The sequence below is a fragment of the Pelophylax lessonae genome (assembly GCF_965119305.1).
Source record: "Pelophylax lessonae genome assembly, chromosome: 1".
Classification (NCBI taxonomy): Eukaryota; Metazoa; Chordata; class Amphibia; order Anura; family Ranidae; genus Pelophylax; species Pelophylax lessonae.
The window spans coordinates 228906588-228924812 of NC_138768.1; the positions used below are offsets into that span (position 1 = coordinate 228906588).

At 44.8% G+C, this 18225-nt stretch overlaps 1 protein-coding gene across 2 annotated transcripts in view; it reads right to left on the reverse strand.

Moving 5' to 3' along the window:
• CAMKK2 (calcium/calmodulin dependent protein kinase kinase 2) overlaps positions 1–11649 on the reverse strand; it is a 216591-nt gene extending 204942 nt beyond the window's left edge. Inside the window, exon 1 of one of the 2 annotated variants that reach the window (XM_082255601.1) lies at positions 11497–11649. In XM_082255601.1, the coding sequence (XP_082111727.1) occupies positions 11497–11570 (74 nt within the window). In that variant the 5' untranslated portion in view covers positions 11571–11649. Of the gene's footprint in view, positions 1–848; positions 966–11496 lie in introns of those variants that run through there. The other variant, XM_082255602.1, reaches the window with a different exon arrangement.
• Between the last annotated feature and the right edge of the window lie 6576 nt (positions 11650–18225).

Sequence of the window (18225 nt, forward strand, 5' to 3'; positions counted from 1 at the left end):
TATCGGGGTTAAAACTCAATTTAGAATAATACAAAGAAGATCAACAAATTCATACATTTCCTATAACAAGGTGTGTGGGAAAACCACAAATAATTACAGATTAGAAGAGATCAGCAGTGACTGTGCCCAGTCAGTCTAATAAAAAAAAAAAAAGTACCAAATCCCAGTTTGATTCAGTAAGAATTCTTCTATATTTTTGGAGATTCATAACAAACATTAGGTTGTAAAAAGTGTCTAGCTACATGTCAAAGCCACCCTAGAATTTTCTTAATTCCTCAACCTAATAGTTAGCTTGTTGAAGATTATACACCAATAAAAACAATGGTGGATAATTAGATCTCTCAATGACTAGATGTTATGTACAAATAAACCTTTGGAGAATGCCGTCTGACCGCTGATTTTTACACTTTTACAATAGTAAATCCTGTATAATATCAATAACAATCTACATATCCTTCAAAGTCTCATAGAAAATATCCAGCTATCCAGACGAGACAAGGTTTCCCCATGTATACACAATTTGTACAATATTTACAATATGAGGCTTATTTAAAGAGAAATAAAGGACATTTCCTAACTGTGTTGCTTATAATAAATCTGGTTTAAGCCACTGATTTACTACTGCAAGTTGAAAACAAAGAATCAGATTGCTGGCAGTACAGACACTTGAAAATTCCTCATTGAAGAGCTAAATATCCCTCCACAGTTCTATCATCTCCTGAGATCACACATCTAGGAGCACCTTGACAGTTCAACAGGTTAGCTGGAAATATCTTCAGAAGAGATCAGTTCCCAGTCTTGTGTACACTCCCTGTGCCAACCTTATCACTAATGGAAAATGTACAGACCTTGTCAGAAGGAGGTTCCCAGCGCTTTCTAGCTCATTTTTCCTCTCCTGTTTGTTCTGGATCTATTTCTGCAGTTCACATTCCTATTATAGCTCTTCCTGTGAGCTCGCTCCCCCCACCCAGACGGCACTGATTTCAGCAATGTTGCAGCATCTGCCTAGATCTTCCTTATTAGCCCTTACACAGGACACCCAACCCCATCAGCATCACCCACCTCTAGCACGCTGCCGGCTCCTAGCAACCGATAACCTGGCCAGCAAAGTTCACGGCGATAAAACTGCGAGGAGCAGGTTCGGAAGTGCAAGCGATCTCCGCGTTTTCCACAATTCTAGAGGATGTATCTGTGCAGCTTTTCGGGATGTTAAAAAATGTTTTCACAATCCTTGTAGTGGAAAAGCTTTTCCATAAGGCTTCATCCACACGGGCAATCACAAACATGTGATTATAGGACATTTCTAAACGCATATAGATGCATGTCATTATTATAAAGGGTATAAGTCTCACTGTGCATTGCATTTGCCTGTGTTTAGGTGCATTCAGTGAAGCTGAGAAAACAGAATTCTGTGTGTCCAGGGGCAGATTAAATACTCTGATCACGTCTGACATGTAAACATGAAAACATTGAGGCTCGGTTCACATTACTGTGGACCATGCGGCCCACATGTTATCGGGCTCGGCAGCCTTTCTGAGGCCCATGCATGAGCACAAACAGTGAGTCTGACTTCCTAAAAGACTCCATAACTGCCAAGTACATCCTAATTTCCCAGACTACATCCAAGGCATGCAAGGCGATTTTCTTCAGATGTTTTGGCCTGGGACACAGGGAAGGCAACACAATATCTTCATTCAAATGAAAATCAGAGACAACCTTTGGAAGAAACGACAGACAGGGGCGAAGAACCACCTTATCGCTGTGAACCACCAAGTAAAGTGAACAACAGAATAACGCCGCCAATTCTGACTCCCTGCGCACAGAGGTGATAGCCACCAAGAAGGCCACCTTCTGGGACGGCGTAAGATTCTCAAACGGAGGCTTTTGGAGGACTGAGAGCACCAAATTGAGGTCCCAAGGCTGCAACGGAGACCGCTCTGAAGGGGTCAGGTGCCTAACTGTCTTAAGAAAGGTACGCACCAGGGACTATGTGACCAAGGGTCATTGAAAGAAGACCGCTAAGGCCGACACATGGCCCTTAAATGTACTCAATGCCAGTTTCTGGCCAACCCCTCATTGAAGGAAGATCAAGGTCCGAGCCACCAAAAAAGAGTGAGGATGAACCCCAAGAGACTCACACCATGCAATATACGATTTCCACGTCCAATTGTAGATCTTCCTAGAGGTAGATTTCCTAGCTTTTAACCACTTAAGCCCCAGAAGATTTTACCCCCATTCCGACCAGGGGGTATTTTGCGATTCGGCACTGCGTGACTTTAACGGAGAATTGCGCGGTCGTGCGACGCTGTACCTAAACGAATTTGGCGTCCTTTTTTTCCCACAAACAGAGCTTTCTTTTGGCGGTATTTGATCACCTGTGCGATTTTTTGATCACGCGCTATAAACAAAAAAAGAGCGTCCATTTTGCAAAAATAGCAATATTTTTCCCTTTTTTTTATATGAAATTCCCCCAAAAAAAAATGTAAAAATCAAAATTTTTTAAAATTTTCGGCCAATTTGTTTTATGCTACCTATGTTTGGTAAAAAAAATCGCAAAAAGCGTATTTTGATTGGTTTGCGCAAAAGTTATTGCGTTTACTAATTAAGGGAAAGATTTTTGTCATTTTTGTTGTTTTTTTTTTTAACGCGTAATGGCGGCGATCTGCGATTTTTTTTGCGGTACTGCGACATTGCGGCGGACAGATCGGACCCTTGACTGACATTTTTGACACTTTTGGGGTTACCAGTGACATTTCTACAGTAATCAGTGCTATATATATGCACTGTTACTGTAAAAATACACTGGTAGTGAAGGGGTTAACTTTATTTGAGAGGGAGGGGCTGTGTGTGTCCCTAGGGGCGTGATTCTAACTGTGATTGGCTGGGGCTTCAGCTGTATGCAGAGTGATCAACGGATCTACATAGTAGATCCAGATGATCAGCTCTCATACAGCGAGGAGAATGACAGGCAGCTTGTTTACACAAGCTGCCTGACTTTCTCCCTCTCCCCCGCCGATCGCAGAGTGGCCGGCGGACATCGGGTCCGCCGGTCACACGCGCGGGGGGGTCCGTGACCACTCGGGAGCGGGAGCGCGCCTCCGGGGGCGCGCGCTCGCTCCCTAGACCCTCACAAGCTAGTGACGTAGCCCTACGTCACTTTGCCTGTGAGGGGCTGACCGCCGACGTAGATAGTCGTGCGGCGGTCGGCAAGTGGTTAACTGCATTGTAATCACCGACTCCGGATAGAGAAACCTCTATCCATCAGCACCTGGCGTTCAATAGCCAAGCCATCAAAGCCAGTGACTGTAAAGCAGGATGGAAGATTGGTCCTTGGGACAGCAGATCCTCCCTGAGAGGAAGCTTCCAAGGAACGTCGGCGACCAGCCGCACCAGATTGGCGTACCAAGCCCAGCGAGACCAGTCCGAAGCCACTGAGATGACCAGAATCCCTTCTGCCTCAATCCTGCGTAGAAGTCTTGGCAGAAGCTTTAGTGGAGGGAAGGCGTAAATCAGACGATACTGACCCCACGGGGGGCCACCAGTGCGTCTGTGGCATCCGCCAGAGGATCCCGTGACCGAGCCACAAACCTTTGCTCCTTTCTGTTGAGCCGAGATGCCAACAGATTCACTTCAGGGATGTCCCACCGGAGACACAACTGATGAAACACCTCCAGAAAAAGGGACCACTCCTCTTGGTTCAACTCCTGCCGACTGAGGTAATCTGCCTGCCAGTCAGGGCCGGCCTTTGGGGTGTGCGAGCTGTGCGGCTGCACAGGGCGCCATGGGCAACAGGGGCACCGTGTAGCCATCACAGCTCGCAGTCAGTTACTCACAGGACGAGACTCGTCTGACGAGTCACAGCAGGCGCTGCCAGGGCAAGTCCCCCTGCCCTGGGGCTGGCTGAAGATCAATGCACCATCGCGGCACCGGCACCTGAAAAAATGGCCACGGCCGGCCCGAGAGGTACACTGCGCATGCGCGCCGCCACTTGGGAAAGCCTGTACACAATCGGCTATTCTCGAGCAGACGGTGCATGCACGGTGATGTGTTGGCGCCGGGCAGTGCCATTTTTTTAATGCAAAGCCAAGGCGCCTCACCAAACGGAAAGTGAGACCCCTCCACAGCCCCTACATCTACAGGACTGTACCATGCCTGCAGCACTGCATCTGCTGTACTATGCTCGCAGCACTGCCTCTCCTGTACCATGCCCACAGCTCTGCATGTACCATGCCCACAGCCCTGCATCATGCCCGCAGCCCTGCATCTCCTGCACTATGCCTGTGGCCCCTGCATCTCCTGTACCATGTTCGCAGCCCCTGCATCTCCTGCATCATGCCCGCAGCCCCTGCATCTCCTGCACCATGCCCGCAGCCCCTGCATCTCCGGCACCATGCCCGCAGCCCCTTCATCCCCTGCACCATGCCTGCAGCCCCTACATCTTCTACACCATGCCCGCAGCCCATGCATCTTCTGCACCATGCCCACGACCCCTGCATCTCCTGCACCATGTCCGCAGCCCCTGCATCTTCTGCACCATGCCCACTGCCCCTGCATCTCCTGCACCATGCCCACTGCCCCTGCATCTCCTGCACCATGCCCACTGCCCCTGCATCTCCTGCACCATGCCCGCGGCCCCTGCATCTCCTGCACAATGCCCGCAGACTCTGCATCTCCTGCACCATGCCCACGACCCCTACATCTCCTGCACCATGTCTGCAGCCCCTGCATCTTCTGCACCATGCCCACTGCCCCTGCATCTCCTGCACCATGCCCGTGGCCCCAACATCTCCTGCATCATGCCCACAGACTCTGCATCTCCTTTACCATGCCCGCAGCCCCTGCATCTCTCTCCTATTTGTTACAAATATTTTTTTCCTCTTTGTGTATGTTTAGGTGACCGGGGACAAGGGGTGAGGAGGGGGGGGCACCACAATATTAGCTCGCACAGGGCGCCTGAACACCTAAGGCCAGCCCTGCTGCCAGTTTTCTACCCCGGGAATGTGTGTGGCGGAGAGGACTGGAACAAACCATTCTGCCCACCTTAGAATGCCAACTACCTCTAGAGCCACCAGGACACTTCTTGTGCCCCCCCTGGTGATTGACATAAGCCATGGCTGTGGCATTGTCCGATTGAATGCGCACTGGACAACCCTGAAGACAATCTGTCCAATGGTCCGTCTGATTGCTCGGATCTCCAAGACATGGATCGGTAGTTTGGACTCTTCCAGTGTCCAGAGCCCCATAGCAGAATTTCCAATACAGGGGGGGGGGGGGGGGGGGGAAGGATTTGCCCAGCCGAAGCACCGGAGAATGAAGCCACCATATCAGGGACTCCTTTGTTCCCCAGCTCAGCCGTATCTGATTGTCCAGAGACTGCGGAGTCTTGTCCCAGTTGGCCAGAATCTCCCTTTGCAGGGACCTCGTATAGAACTGTGCAAACGGAACCGCCTCAAAGAGACACCATCAGGCCCAACACCTGCATGCAAGTCTGGAAAATTCAGAATCCAGCCAAACTCTCTCAGAGTTCGTATGGTGAATTCCAGGTTTTCCACCAGAGCAGTAGGAGACTCCGCTAGCAGAAGGAGGTCATCCAAGTAGCCTAGTACCGCGATTCCCCATTGGCGTAACAATGCTTTTGGAGGTTTTTTTTTTTTTTTTTTTTTAAAGGAAGCCGGTATCTTTTTTGACAGGTTTCCACTTTCTTAATTCTTGCCTGGGTAAGAATAACATTGCTTGTCCCATCCCCACTACCTTGGCGGGACATTACACGTCCCAGGAAGCTGCAGGACCAAGTCCCACTTTGCCACACATTTTCACGCATGCTCTGTGGGGAGCAGACTGTGATTCATCAGAAATTTACAGTCATCTTCCAAATCCAAGATGGCAGCACGGGGGACCTTCACCGCAAGCACCTGATTTTTAAGTCATGGCTACAGTTTTAATTTTTACTACAACGCATGTACATTAGCAAGGTGCATCAGGGTGCTATTATGAATGAATGGTGCCTCAGAGCACCTGCAAAAAGGACATGTGATTCTGAGTGATTTGCATGCGTTCCCCCAATGCACAGACATTTTTACTTCTTGGAGAAGTTCTCCTGTATTTAAGGCTTGTTTACACCAGATGAGGTATGGTTTGTTTTTAAATCAATATGATTACACCATTGCAGTGCTTTCACGTGAATTTAAAAAAAGGACAGTATGCTGCACTTTACCGCAACAGAACACACTGCAAACACACGTGAACGTACCCCAAATGCACACAAATGCATGTAAATGCAACTTAGTTAAAAAAATTAATACATTTAAAAAATATTCCAAAAAAGCACTGCAAACACACTGAATGCTTGTAAATGCACATGTGGAAACACACAGTGAATTTCGGTAATTGTGATGTAAATGATCCCTTAACCACTTAAGGACCAGGCCTACTTCTGACACTTTTTGTTTACAAGTTAAAATCAGTATTTTTTGCTAAAAAATTACTTAGAACCCCAAAACATTATAAATATTTTTTTATTTTTAGCAAAGACTCTGGAGAATAAAATGGCGGTCGTTGCAATATTTTTTTGTCATGCGGTCTTTCAAACGCAATTTTTTTGGAAAAAAAACATTTCACTGCATTTAAGTTAGCCCAATTTTAATTCTATAATGTGAAAGATAAATGTTACGCCGAGTAGATACCAAACATGTCATGCTTCAAAATGGGGACTATGGAATGGGCTGTGGAATGGGGACAAACATTGGTACTTAAAAATCTCCATAGGCGACACTTTAAACAATTCTACTGGTTACCGGTTTAGAGTTAGGGGAGGTCTAAGGTTAGAATTATTGCTCTAGCTCTAACGATCGCGGCGATATGATATCAAATGTGTGGTTTGAACACTGTTTACATATGTTGGCGCGACTTGCGTATGCGTTCGCTTCTGCGCACGAGTTCAGAGGGACGGTGCGCTTTAAATTAATTTTTTTTCTATTTATTTTACCTTTTATTTTTACACTGTCCTTTTAAAAAATGTTTTGTTTTTAATTTATCGCATTTATTCCCATTACAATGAATGTAAACATTCCTTGTAATAGAAATAAGCAGGACAGGTCCTCTTTATGTGAGATCTGGGGTCAAAAAAACCTCAGATCTCTCAAAGAAAAAAAAAAAGAAAAATGTTTTTTTTCATCATGAAAAAAATTGGACCCTTTAAGGCTGTTGGGAGGAAGCGACGTAGGACGTCGCTCCGGTCCTCCAAGGCCATAGAGTCGAGTGAGAGCCAGCTTGCCCTGTCGCCACATGACGGGATAGGTAACACTGCAGACACAGACACCACAGACTGACGAAAAAGTAAGTGCTCCTTTGTCAGTTCACCACACGTTTGTCGCATTACATAGAGATAACTGTGATAGGAGGATGCTTTGATCATTGCCTCTCTTTCTTACAATGTGAGTAATACTGAACAGAGGATAACAGAAGGTAAAGTGGAGGCATCAGAGATCAGACATTCTGTTGTTCAGTATCACTCACATTGTAAGAGAGAGACAGTTCTTGGACCCAACAAGGTGTCCTGCATTTAACCACTTCCAGTCTGCCGCATGTTTTTGAATGTCCTTGGACGGGAAGGAAGATAGCTCAATCATTTCCTGCAGCAATGATCAAGATATCATTCTTTAGCCCCAGCGATTATGCACTAGAGAAAAGTAATCCAGGCAGCTAACAAGCTGCTGGATTACTTTTACAGGTGGTGGAAGGGGGCCCCCACTCCTCTCCTGCCGCCTCTACAGGGCTCTTCCATGCGATCGGAGAGCCCAATAAGGATGCGACCGGAGGCATCCAGCTCTAGGCTGAAAGTGGGAGGAATGGATGTTGTTCTTCCCACTGTGTGATGTCAGAAACAAGAAGCAACGAGGATTTAGTTACTTCCCGTTTTGGCTCTTTGTTTACCTGGCCATTAGTGGCCAGTGAAGCAACCGTTCAGACCCATCTGTGTCTGATCAGCTGCACTGGAGGCCAGAGGAGAGATTTTGAGTCTAAAGCCCCGTACACACGTACCGATCGTCGGCGAACGATCGGCCGTCTTTTGTCCCCGGGCTGTCGGTGTCTGTTGAAAAGTGCAAAGACAGCACAAGAATTTTGTCCGCCGACTACAGCCGACTGCAGAAGTGATGTCATGTAATGGTTAACTTTCCCTGTGTTTTTTTCTTTTCTGAGCATGCCCAGTCTTGCAAATCTGCGGTCTGTCGGCCGAATTCTGTACTGACTGGCGAACAATCGGCCGCTCTGGTGTCGGCATACAAAAATTTTAATGCTTGCATGACAGATTCTTGTCGGCAGAATATGCGCTGACGGCTGTCGGAGGCATTATACTAACAAGCGTACAATCGGCAGATCGGTCGTCGGCCGACGCTTGTCTGCCGACGATCGGTACGTGTGTACGGGCCTTAATAGATTCAGATCTCTCCATAAAGAGGACCTGTCACTGTCCATGCTATTACAAGGGATGTTGTTCATCCCTTGTAATAGCAATAAAGCTGATCAAAAAAAAAAGTTAAAAGGCACAGTGTAAGAAAAAAAAATGAATTAAAAAAAATGTCCTCCTTACATTGGTGATCAGTGGGAAGAATAACCCCCTTACATTGGTGATCAGTAGACAGAATGACCTCCTTACATTGGTGATCAATGGGAAGAATGCCCTCCTTACAATGGTGATCAGTAGACAGAATGACCTGCTTACATTGGTGGTTAATGGCAAGAATGCCCTCCTTACATTGGTGGTCAGTAGGAAGAATGTCCCTTACATTGGTGGTCAGTGGGAAGAATGGCATTCTTACATTGGTGGTCAGTGGGAAGAATGCCCTTCTTACATTGGTGGTCAGTGGAAATAATGTCATTCTTACATTGGTGGTCAGTGGGAAGAATGCCCTCCTTACATTGGTGGTCAGTAGGAAGAATGTCCCTTACATTGGTGGTCAGTGGGAAGAATGTCATTTTTACATTGGTGGTCAGTGGCAAGAATGCCTTCCTTACATTGGTGGTCAGTGGGAAGAATGTCTTCCTTACATTGGTGGTCAGTGGGAAGAATGTCCTTCTTATATTGGTGGTCAGTGGGAAGAATGCCCTCCTTACATTGGTGGTCAGTGGGAAGAATGTCCTTCTTACATTGGTGGTCAGTGGGAAGAATGCCCTCCTTACATTGGTGGTCAGTAGGAAGAATGTCCCTTACATTGGTGGTCAGTGGGAAGAATGTCCTTCTTACATTGGTGGTCAGTGGGAAGAATGGCCTCCTTACATTGGTGGTCAGTGGGAAGAATGTCCTTCTTACATTGGTGGTCAGTGGGAAGAATGCCCTCCTTACATTGGTGGTCAGTGGGAAGAATGTCCTTCTTACATTGGTGGTCAGTGGGAAGAATGCCCTCCTTACATTGGTGGTCAGTAGGAAGAATGTCCCTTACATTGGTGGTCAGTGGGAAGAATGTCCTTCTTACATTGGTGGTCAGTGGGAAGAATGGCCTCCTTACATTGGTGGTCAGTGGGAAGAATGTCATTCTTACATTGGTGGTCAGTGGGAAGAATGTCATTCTTACATTGGTGGTCAGTGGGAAGAATGTCATTCTTACATTGGTGGTCAGTGGGAAGAATGTCATTCTTACATTGGTGGTCAGTGGGAAGATTGTCCTTCTTACATTGGTGGTCAGTAAGAAGAATGTCCCTTACATTGGTGGTCAGTGGGAAGAATGTCCTTCTTACATTGGTGGTCAGTGGGAAGAATTCCCTCCTTACATTGGTGGTCAGTAGGAAGAATGTCCCTTACATTGGTGGTCAGTGGGAAGAATTTCATTTTTACATTGGTGGTCAGTGGGAAGAATGTCCTTCTTACATTGGTGGTCAGTGGGAAGATTGTCCTCCTTACATTGGTGGTCAGTGGGAAGATTGTCCTCCTTACATTGATGATCAGTAGGAAGAATGTTTCTTACATTGGTGGTCAGTGGGAGGAATATCCATTCCATGGTGGTCAGTGGGAGGAAAATCCATTCTATGGTGGTCAGTGGGAGGAATATCCATTCCATGGTGGTCAGTGGGAGAAATATCCATTCTATGGTGGTCAGTGGGAGGAATATCCATTCTATAGTGGTCAGTGGGAGGAATATCCATTCCATGGTGGTCAGTGGGAGCAATATCTATTCTATGGTGGTCAGTGGGAGGAATATCCATTCCATGATGGTCAGTGGGAGAAATATCCATTCCATGGTGGTCAGTGGGAGGAATATCCATTCCATGGTGGTCAGTGGGAGGAATATCCATTCTATGGTGGTCAGTGGGAGGAATATCCATTCCATGATGGTCAGTGGGAGAAATATCCATTCCATGGTGGTCAGTGGGAGGAATATCCATTCTATGGTGGTCAGTGGGAGGAATATCCATTCCATGATGGTCAGTGGGAGAAATATCCATTCTATGGTGGTCAGTGGGAGGAATATCCATTCTATAGTGGTCAGTGGGAGGAATATCCATTCTATGGTGGTCAGTGGGAGGAATCTCTTCCTTACATTGGTGATCAGTAGGAAGATTGCTCATCCTAAAATGTATTGGTATTGTACCCCTGACTCTGCCAGGTGGAATTGTCCCTGGAACTCTGCAGACCCCATCTGAAGATAGTTTAGGGAAGCCCTAACTATCTCTGGAGGAGCTCTGGGACTCTACAGAACTATGGATGAGAATGGCCACCAATAAAAGCAAGCGACAAGAGAGTATTATGAATGTCTTGTGACAAGCAGCGTATAGGTGTCAATACAATGCAAAAGTTCAACCAAGTCTAACAGGGAAAACCCTGTAGGCGAGGAAGATGGGAATTTTAATGTGCCACAGGAACATTGCATGAAAAAACAAATTATAAAACATTTAATATAAATTGTATTAAAGACAGAATGATAAAAAGGTGTATCATATAAAGTAACGCATCCTGTAATGTGATGGATTCACGCGTTTCGCCCACACTTTGGGCTTCCTCAGGATCCGGATGTGTAGCAAACCAGAAATAATATATACACCCAGATGGGAATAAATGCCATCAAATAATAAGTGCAAATAGCACAGAGCCAAAAAAAAGCCTCTCACTGCTAAACACCACTTATACTTTTATAATCCATATCCAATAGAAAGAGAAAATCGGTATGCAGGAGAAAGTAACACCAAACACGCTGCCTATTAGCAATCAGCTGGCCGAGTCAAACAAATTCTCATTCAGGTGCCAATACAAATCACAACAATCATCGCAAGCAACTGTCATCATGGCATTAAGCGGTTTCCTTTGTGACCAATAAAGAAATGGCAGTGAATCCTTCAAACAACAGCCATAGCAATGGTAAGAGAAGCCTGGAGGCTGCCAGATGTGAGCACAGTGAGCCATGTGTCCATGTATACATGTCATGGTGCTCCTCATCTGGCAGCCTAAGAGGATGGGCAGGGTCAGCACTCCATGCCGTGTGATGGACTAGTCCGGGCTCTTACCTGCCTTCCAGATGACTGGCAGCGGGTCGGAAAGAAGAGCAGACAGTGGCAGGGCAGTGGTTCCAGTGGTTCATGAGAGTCGCCGCGGGATTGGCCGGCCCACACTTCCCCCATTGTGCCGTCCGGCCATCCTTTCCCCGCTCATAGCGTGCCTGTGAATGGCCCAGATGTGCGCGCATGTAAAAGCTCTTCTGATTGGCCCGCTCACTCTGTTTGGAGGCGAGGTGGGCGGTTAACTCTGCACTGGCTGACTGATGCGCATCAGGTCCGGGATAGTGTCCGGGGCAGAGAGACAGTGCTAAAGTATAAGCACTCCTCATGTGCTGAGGACATGGCACTGTGTTCAGGGAGCGGGTACATGATAGAAAATAAAACCTTACAATGTTATAGGCGCTCCTCATGTACTGAGGACATGGCACTGTGTTCAGGGAGCGGGTACATGACAGAAAATATAACCTTACAATGTTATAAGCACCCCTCATGTGCTGAGGACATGGCACTGTGTTCAGGGAGCGGGTACATGACAGAAAATAAATAAAACCTTACAATGTTATAAGCGCTCCGCATGTGCCGAGGACATGGCACTGTGTTCAGGGAGCGGGTACATGACAGAAAATAAAACCTTACAATGTTATAAGGGCTCCCCATTTGCTGAGGACATGGCACTGTGTTCAGGGAGCGGGTACATGACAGAAAATAAAACCTTACAATGTTATAAGGGCTCCCCATTTGCTGAGGACATGGCACTGTGTTCAGGGAGCGGGTACATGACAGAAAATATAACCTTACAATGTTATAAGCGCTCCTCATGTACTGAGGACATGGCACTGTGTTCAGGGAGCGGGTACATGACAGAAAATATAACCTTACAATGTTATAAGCACCCCTCATGTGCTGAGGACATGGCACTGTGTTCAGGGAGCGGGTACATGACAGAAAATAAAACCTTACAATGTTATAAGCGCTCCCCATTTGCTGAGGACATGGCACTGTGTTCAGGGTGGGGTACATGACAAAAAACAAAACCTTACAATGTACAAGAAAAGGCTCACGAGTCACACTAATATCTACAAAGTATATACTTTATTAATACAAAATAGCATCACACAGTTCCACACACATTCATATAACAACCGGCATATATTAAAAGGTGTTAGCAACGGTCTGCCCTCGATATGTCCTAACTCACATAGAACAGAAAATGGTATCACACTTACCTCATAACTGACGACAACATGGCATCATACATAAGGAAAGGTTTTCCCTCTTTATTTCCCCCCTAAGTAAGCTGCCATGTTGGTGTCAGGAAAACAGAAAATTCTATCTCTCCTATCTCATAAAGAGGAAGTAAAGGCTTTCATTTTGCCTACAGGTAAGTCTACAATAAGGCCTACCTGTAGGTACTGTGAATATCTCCTGAACTTGCACAGTTTAGGAGATATTCCGAGTGTATGCAGTTGATGACGCCATCTGCGCATGCGCTCTGAAATTCCGGCTTACCGTGACTGACCTTCAAAGCCATAAACGGCGGCATCCGCCGGAGTGACGACATTGCAGCTCTGGCCACTCACAGCGCCGGAGCCTACGAACCCAAAGAAACACCTAAGAAAGATGTCAGCTGCTTCAGAGGTGTGCAGGTGCCGCTGGAAGGGCTTCATTCTGAGGTAAGTATTTCATAATGAGCTAGTATTACAACAACCCGCCGCATATATACCGCGGCAGTCTGGCTCGGCTACCTGTACAGCGATCTGCGGGAGCACTCCTGGGGGGGAGCACTCCTGGGGGCGAGCGTGCGGTCCTTTCACCCCCTACTAGGCAGCTGGGATGCCGATCCATGGGACCGGCGGCACTGATTGACGCCGGACACCCACGATTGCTCCCCGCTGAGAGAGGACGATCAGCTGTTGTAAACACAGCTGACCGTTGTTCTCTCTGAAGTGCTCACAGAGTGCCTGTAATCCTTCTACAGCTGCAAGAAAAAGTATGTGAACCCTTTGGAATGATATGGATTTCTGCACAAATTGGTCATAAAATGTGATCTGATCATCATCATCTATGTCACAACAATAGACAATCACAGTCTGCTTAAACTAATAACACACAAAGAATGAAATGTTCCCATTTTGTTATTGAACACTCCATGTAAACATTCACAGTGCAGGTGGAAAAAGTATGTGAACCCCTAGACTAATGACATCTCCAAGAGCTAATTGGAGTGAGATGTCAGCCAACTGGAGTCCAATCAATGAGATGAGATTGGAGGTGTTGGTTACAGCTGCCCTGCCCTATAAAAAACACACACCAGTTCTGGGTTTGCTTTTCACAAGAAGCATTGCCTGATGTGAAGGATGCCTCGCACAAAAGAGCTCTTAGAAGACCTACAATTAAGAATTGTTGACTTGCATAAAGCTGGAAAGGGTTATAAAAGTATCTCCAAAAGCCTTGCTGTTCATCAGTCCACGGTAAGACAAATTGTCTATAAATGGAGAAAGTTCAGCACTGCTGCTACTCTCCCTAGGAGTGGCCCTCCTATAAAGATGACTGCAAGAGCACAGCGCAGACTGCCCAATGAGGTGAAGAAGAATCCTAGAGTGTCAGCTAAAGACTTACAAAAGTCACTGGCAAATGCTAACATCCCTGTTAGTGAATCTACAATATGTAAAACACTAAACAAAAATGGATTTCATGGGAGGATACCACAGAGGAAGCCACTGCTGTCCAAACAAAACATTGCTGCATGTTTACAGTTTGCACAAGAGCACCTGGATGTTCCACAGCAGTACTGGCAAAATATTCTGTGGACAGATGAAACCAAAGTTGAGTTGTTTGGAAGAAACACACAACACTATGTGTGGCGAAAAAGAGGCACAGCACACCAACATCAAAACCACATCCCAACTGTGAAGTATGGTGGTGGGGGCATCATGGTTTGGGGCTGCTTTGCTGCGTCAGGGCCTGGACGGATTGCTATCATCGAAGGAAAAATTAATTTCCAAGTTCATCAAGACATTTTGCAGGATAACTTAAGGCCATCTGTCTACCAGCTGAAGCTCAACAGATGATGGGTGTTGCAACAGGACAATGACCCAAAGCATAGAAGTAAATCAACAACAGAATGGCTTAAACAGAAGAAAATATGCCTTCTGAAGTAGCCCAGTCAGAGTCCTGACCTCAACCCGATTGAGATGCTGTGGCATGACCTCAAGAAAGCGATTCACACCAGACATCCCAAGAATATTGCTGAACTGAAACAGTTCTGTAAAGAGGAATGGTCAAGAATTACTCCTGACCGTTGTGCACGTCTGATCTGCAACTACAGGAAACGTTTGGTTGAAGTTATTGCTGCCAAAGGAGGTTCAACCAACTATTAAATTCAAGGGTTCACATACTTTTTCCACCTGCACTGTGAATGTTTACATGGTGTGTTCAATAAAAACATGGCAACATTTCATTCTTTGTGTGTTATTAGTTTAAGCAGACTGTGATTGTCTATTGTTGTGACTTAAATGATGATCAGATCACATTTTATGACCAATTTGTGCAGAAATCCATATCATTCCAAAGGGTTCACATACTTTTTCTTGCAGCTGTATATAGGATCACTAGTCTCTGTGGTCATTTCACAAGTCCTTCCCCCATACAGTTAGAAAACACTCCCCTAGGCTCACACTTAACCATTTGATCACCCCTAGGTTAACTCCTTCCCTGCCAGTGTCATTAGTACAGTAAAAGTGCATATTTTTAGCACTGATTACTGTAGTAATGTCATTGGTAATAAATGTCAGTTAGGGGACCAATTTGTCTGCTGCAATGTTGCAGTCCCGCTAAAAAACGCTGATCGCCGCCATTACTAGAAAAAAAAAAGACATAAATCTTTCCCCTAGTTTGTAGACGCGATAACTTTTGCGCAAACCAATCAAAATATGCTTATTGGGATTTTTTTTTTTTACCAAAAATATGTAGCATGGCCTCAAAGGATGAAAAAAATTGATTTAAACATTTTTTTGGATGTTCTATAGCAGAAAGTGAAAAATATTTTTTTTTTTTTTCGGAATTGTCGCTCTTCTTTCTTTATAGCGCATTAAAATAAAAATAAAAAATCGCACAGGTGGTCAAATACCACCAAAAGAAAGCCCTATCTATGTGTGGGGGAAAAAAACAACATCAATATTATTTAGGTACAGCGTCGCACGACCGCGTGATTGCCAGTTAAAGTAACGCAGTCCTGAATCGCAAAAAAATTACCTGGTCATTAACCTCCCTGGCGGTATGATTCTTTCCGATTTTAGGTGCTGAAAGCAGTACCATTATTTTGCATGTAATTCTTAAGAACAAGCAGCCCAAACCAACTATTTACATATGATTTTTTTTTTACTGTGCGTTCTTCTTTATAACATCTCGGGTATGATAAAGTTTAAAACACAAAATCATAAATTATAATATAATAAATAACTATAAATGAGTTAAAATATGTATGTATATATATATATATATATATATATATATATATATATATATATATATATATATATATATATATATATATACATACATACATACATACATACACATACTGTATATATATACAGTGCCTTGCGAAAGTATTCGGCTCCCTTGAACTTTGCGACCTTTTGCCACAATTCAGGCTTCAAACATAAAGATATAAAACTGTAATTTTTTGTGAAGAATCAACAACAAGTGGGACACAATCATGAAGTGGAATGAAATTTATTGGATATTTCAAACTTTGTTAACAAATAAAAAACGGAAAAATTGGGCGTGCAAAATTATTCAGCCCCTTTACTTTCAGTGCAGCAAACTCTCTCCAGAAGTTCAGTGAGGATCTCTGAATGATCCAATGTTGATCCAATGTTGACCTAAATGATGATAAATAGAATCCACCTGTGTGTGTAATCAAATCTCTGTATAAATGCACCTGCACTTTGATAGTCTCAGAGGTCAGTTTAAAGCGCAGAGCATCATGAAGAACAAGGAACACACCAGGCAGGTCCGAGATACTATTGTGGAGAAGTTTAAAGCCGGATTTGGATACAAAAATATTTCCCAAGCTTTAAACATCCCAAGGAGCACAGTACAAGCGATAATATTGAAATGGAAGGAGTATCAGACCACTGCAAATCTACGAAGACCTGGCCGTTCCTCTAAACTTTCAGCTCATACAAGGAGAAGACTGATCAGAGATGCAGCCAAGAGGCCCATGATCACTCTGGATGAACTGCAGGGATCTACAGCTGAGGTGGGAGACTCTGTCCATAGGACAACAATCAGTCGTATACTGCACAAATCTGGCCTTTATGGAAGAGTGGCAAGAAGAAAGCCATTTCTTAAAGACATCCATAAAAAAGTGTTGTTTAAAGTTTGCCACAAGCCACCTGGGAGACACACCAAACATGTGAAAGAAGGTGCTCCGGTCAGATGAAACCAAAATCGAACTTTTTGGCAACAATGCAAAACGTTATGTTTGGCGTAAAAGCAACACAGCTCATAACCCTGAACACACCATCCCCACTGTCAAACATGGTGGTGGCAGCATCATGGTTTGGGCCTGCTTTTCTTCAGCAGGGGCAGGGAAGATGGTTAAAATTGATGGGAAGATGGATGGAGCCAAATACAGGACCATTCTGGAAGAAAACCTGATGGAGTCTGCAAAAGACCTGAGACTGGGACGGAGATTTGTCAAGACAATGATCCAAAACATAAAGCAAAATCTACAATGGAATGGTTCACAAATAAACATATCCAGGTGTTAGAATGGCCAAGTCAAAGTCCAGACCTGAATCCAATCAAGAATCTGTGGAAAGAACTGAAAACTGCTGTTCACAAACGCTCTCCATCCAACCTCACTGAGCTCGAGCTGTTTTGCAAGGAGGAATGGGCAAAAATCTTCAGTCTCTCGATGTGCAAAACTGACAGAGACATACCCCAAGCGACTTACAGCTGTAATCGCAGCAAAAGGTGGCGCTACACAGTATTAACTTAAGGGGGCTGAATAATTTTGCACTCCCAATTTTTCAGTTTTTTATTTGTTAACAAAGTTTGAAATATCCAATAAATTTCGTTCCACTTCATGATTGTGTCCCACTTGTTGATTCTTCACAAAAAATTACAGTTTTATATCTTTATGTTTGAAGCCTGAAATGGGGCAAAAGGTCGCAAAGTTCAAGGGGGCTGAATACTTTCGCAAGGCACTGTATATATATATATATATATATATATATATATATATATATATATATATATATATATATATACACACACGTATGCATATATGTATACATACATACAGTATATAATATATGTGTGTGTATATATATACACATATATATATATATATATATATATACATACATACATATATATATATATATACACACCATATATATACATAAAAAGTACAGTAAAACTGCAGGAAAGGGCACTGGGGGGCAAACTGATGTGAATTTATTTTATTTTGTAATGTATCAGTGTGTTTGGTGTGTTTTACTATTTGAATTTGGCTCCGGTTCCACCCCCTGCGAGCGTCACGTCGCAGGAGACGGAAGCCGGGGCACAGAGCATCAGGAGGAAGATCTGCCGCCGCACACCGCCGGGATACATCACTGGATCCCGGGGACAAGGTGAGTACCCTCTCTTACAGGATCCAGCGATCTTCCTAGCGGTACCCCGGGTGTGGCTCGGGTTACCGCTTTTGGCACTGAAATTCAACCC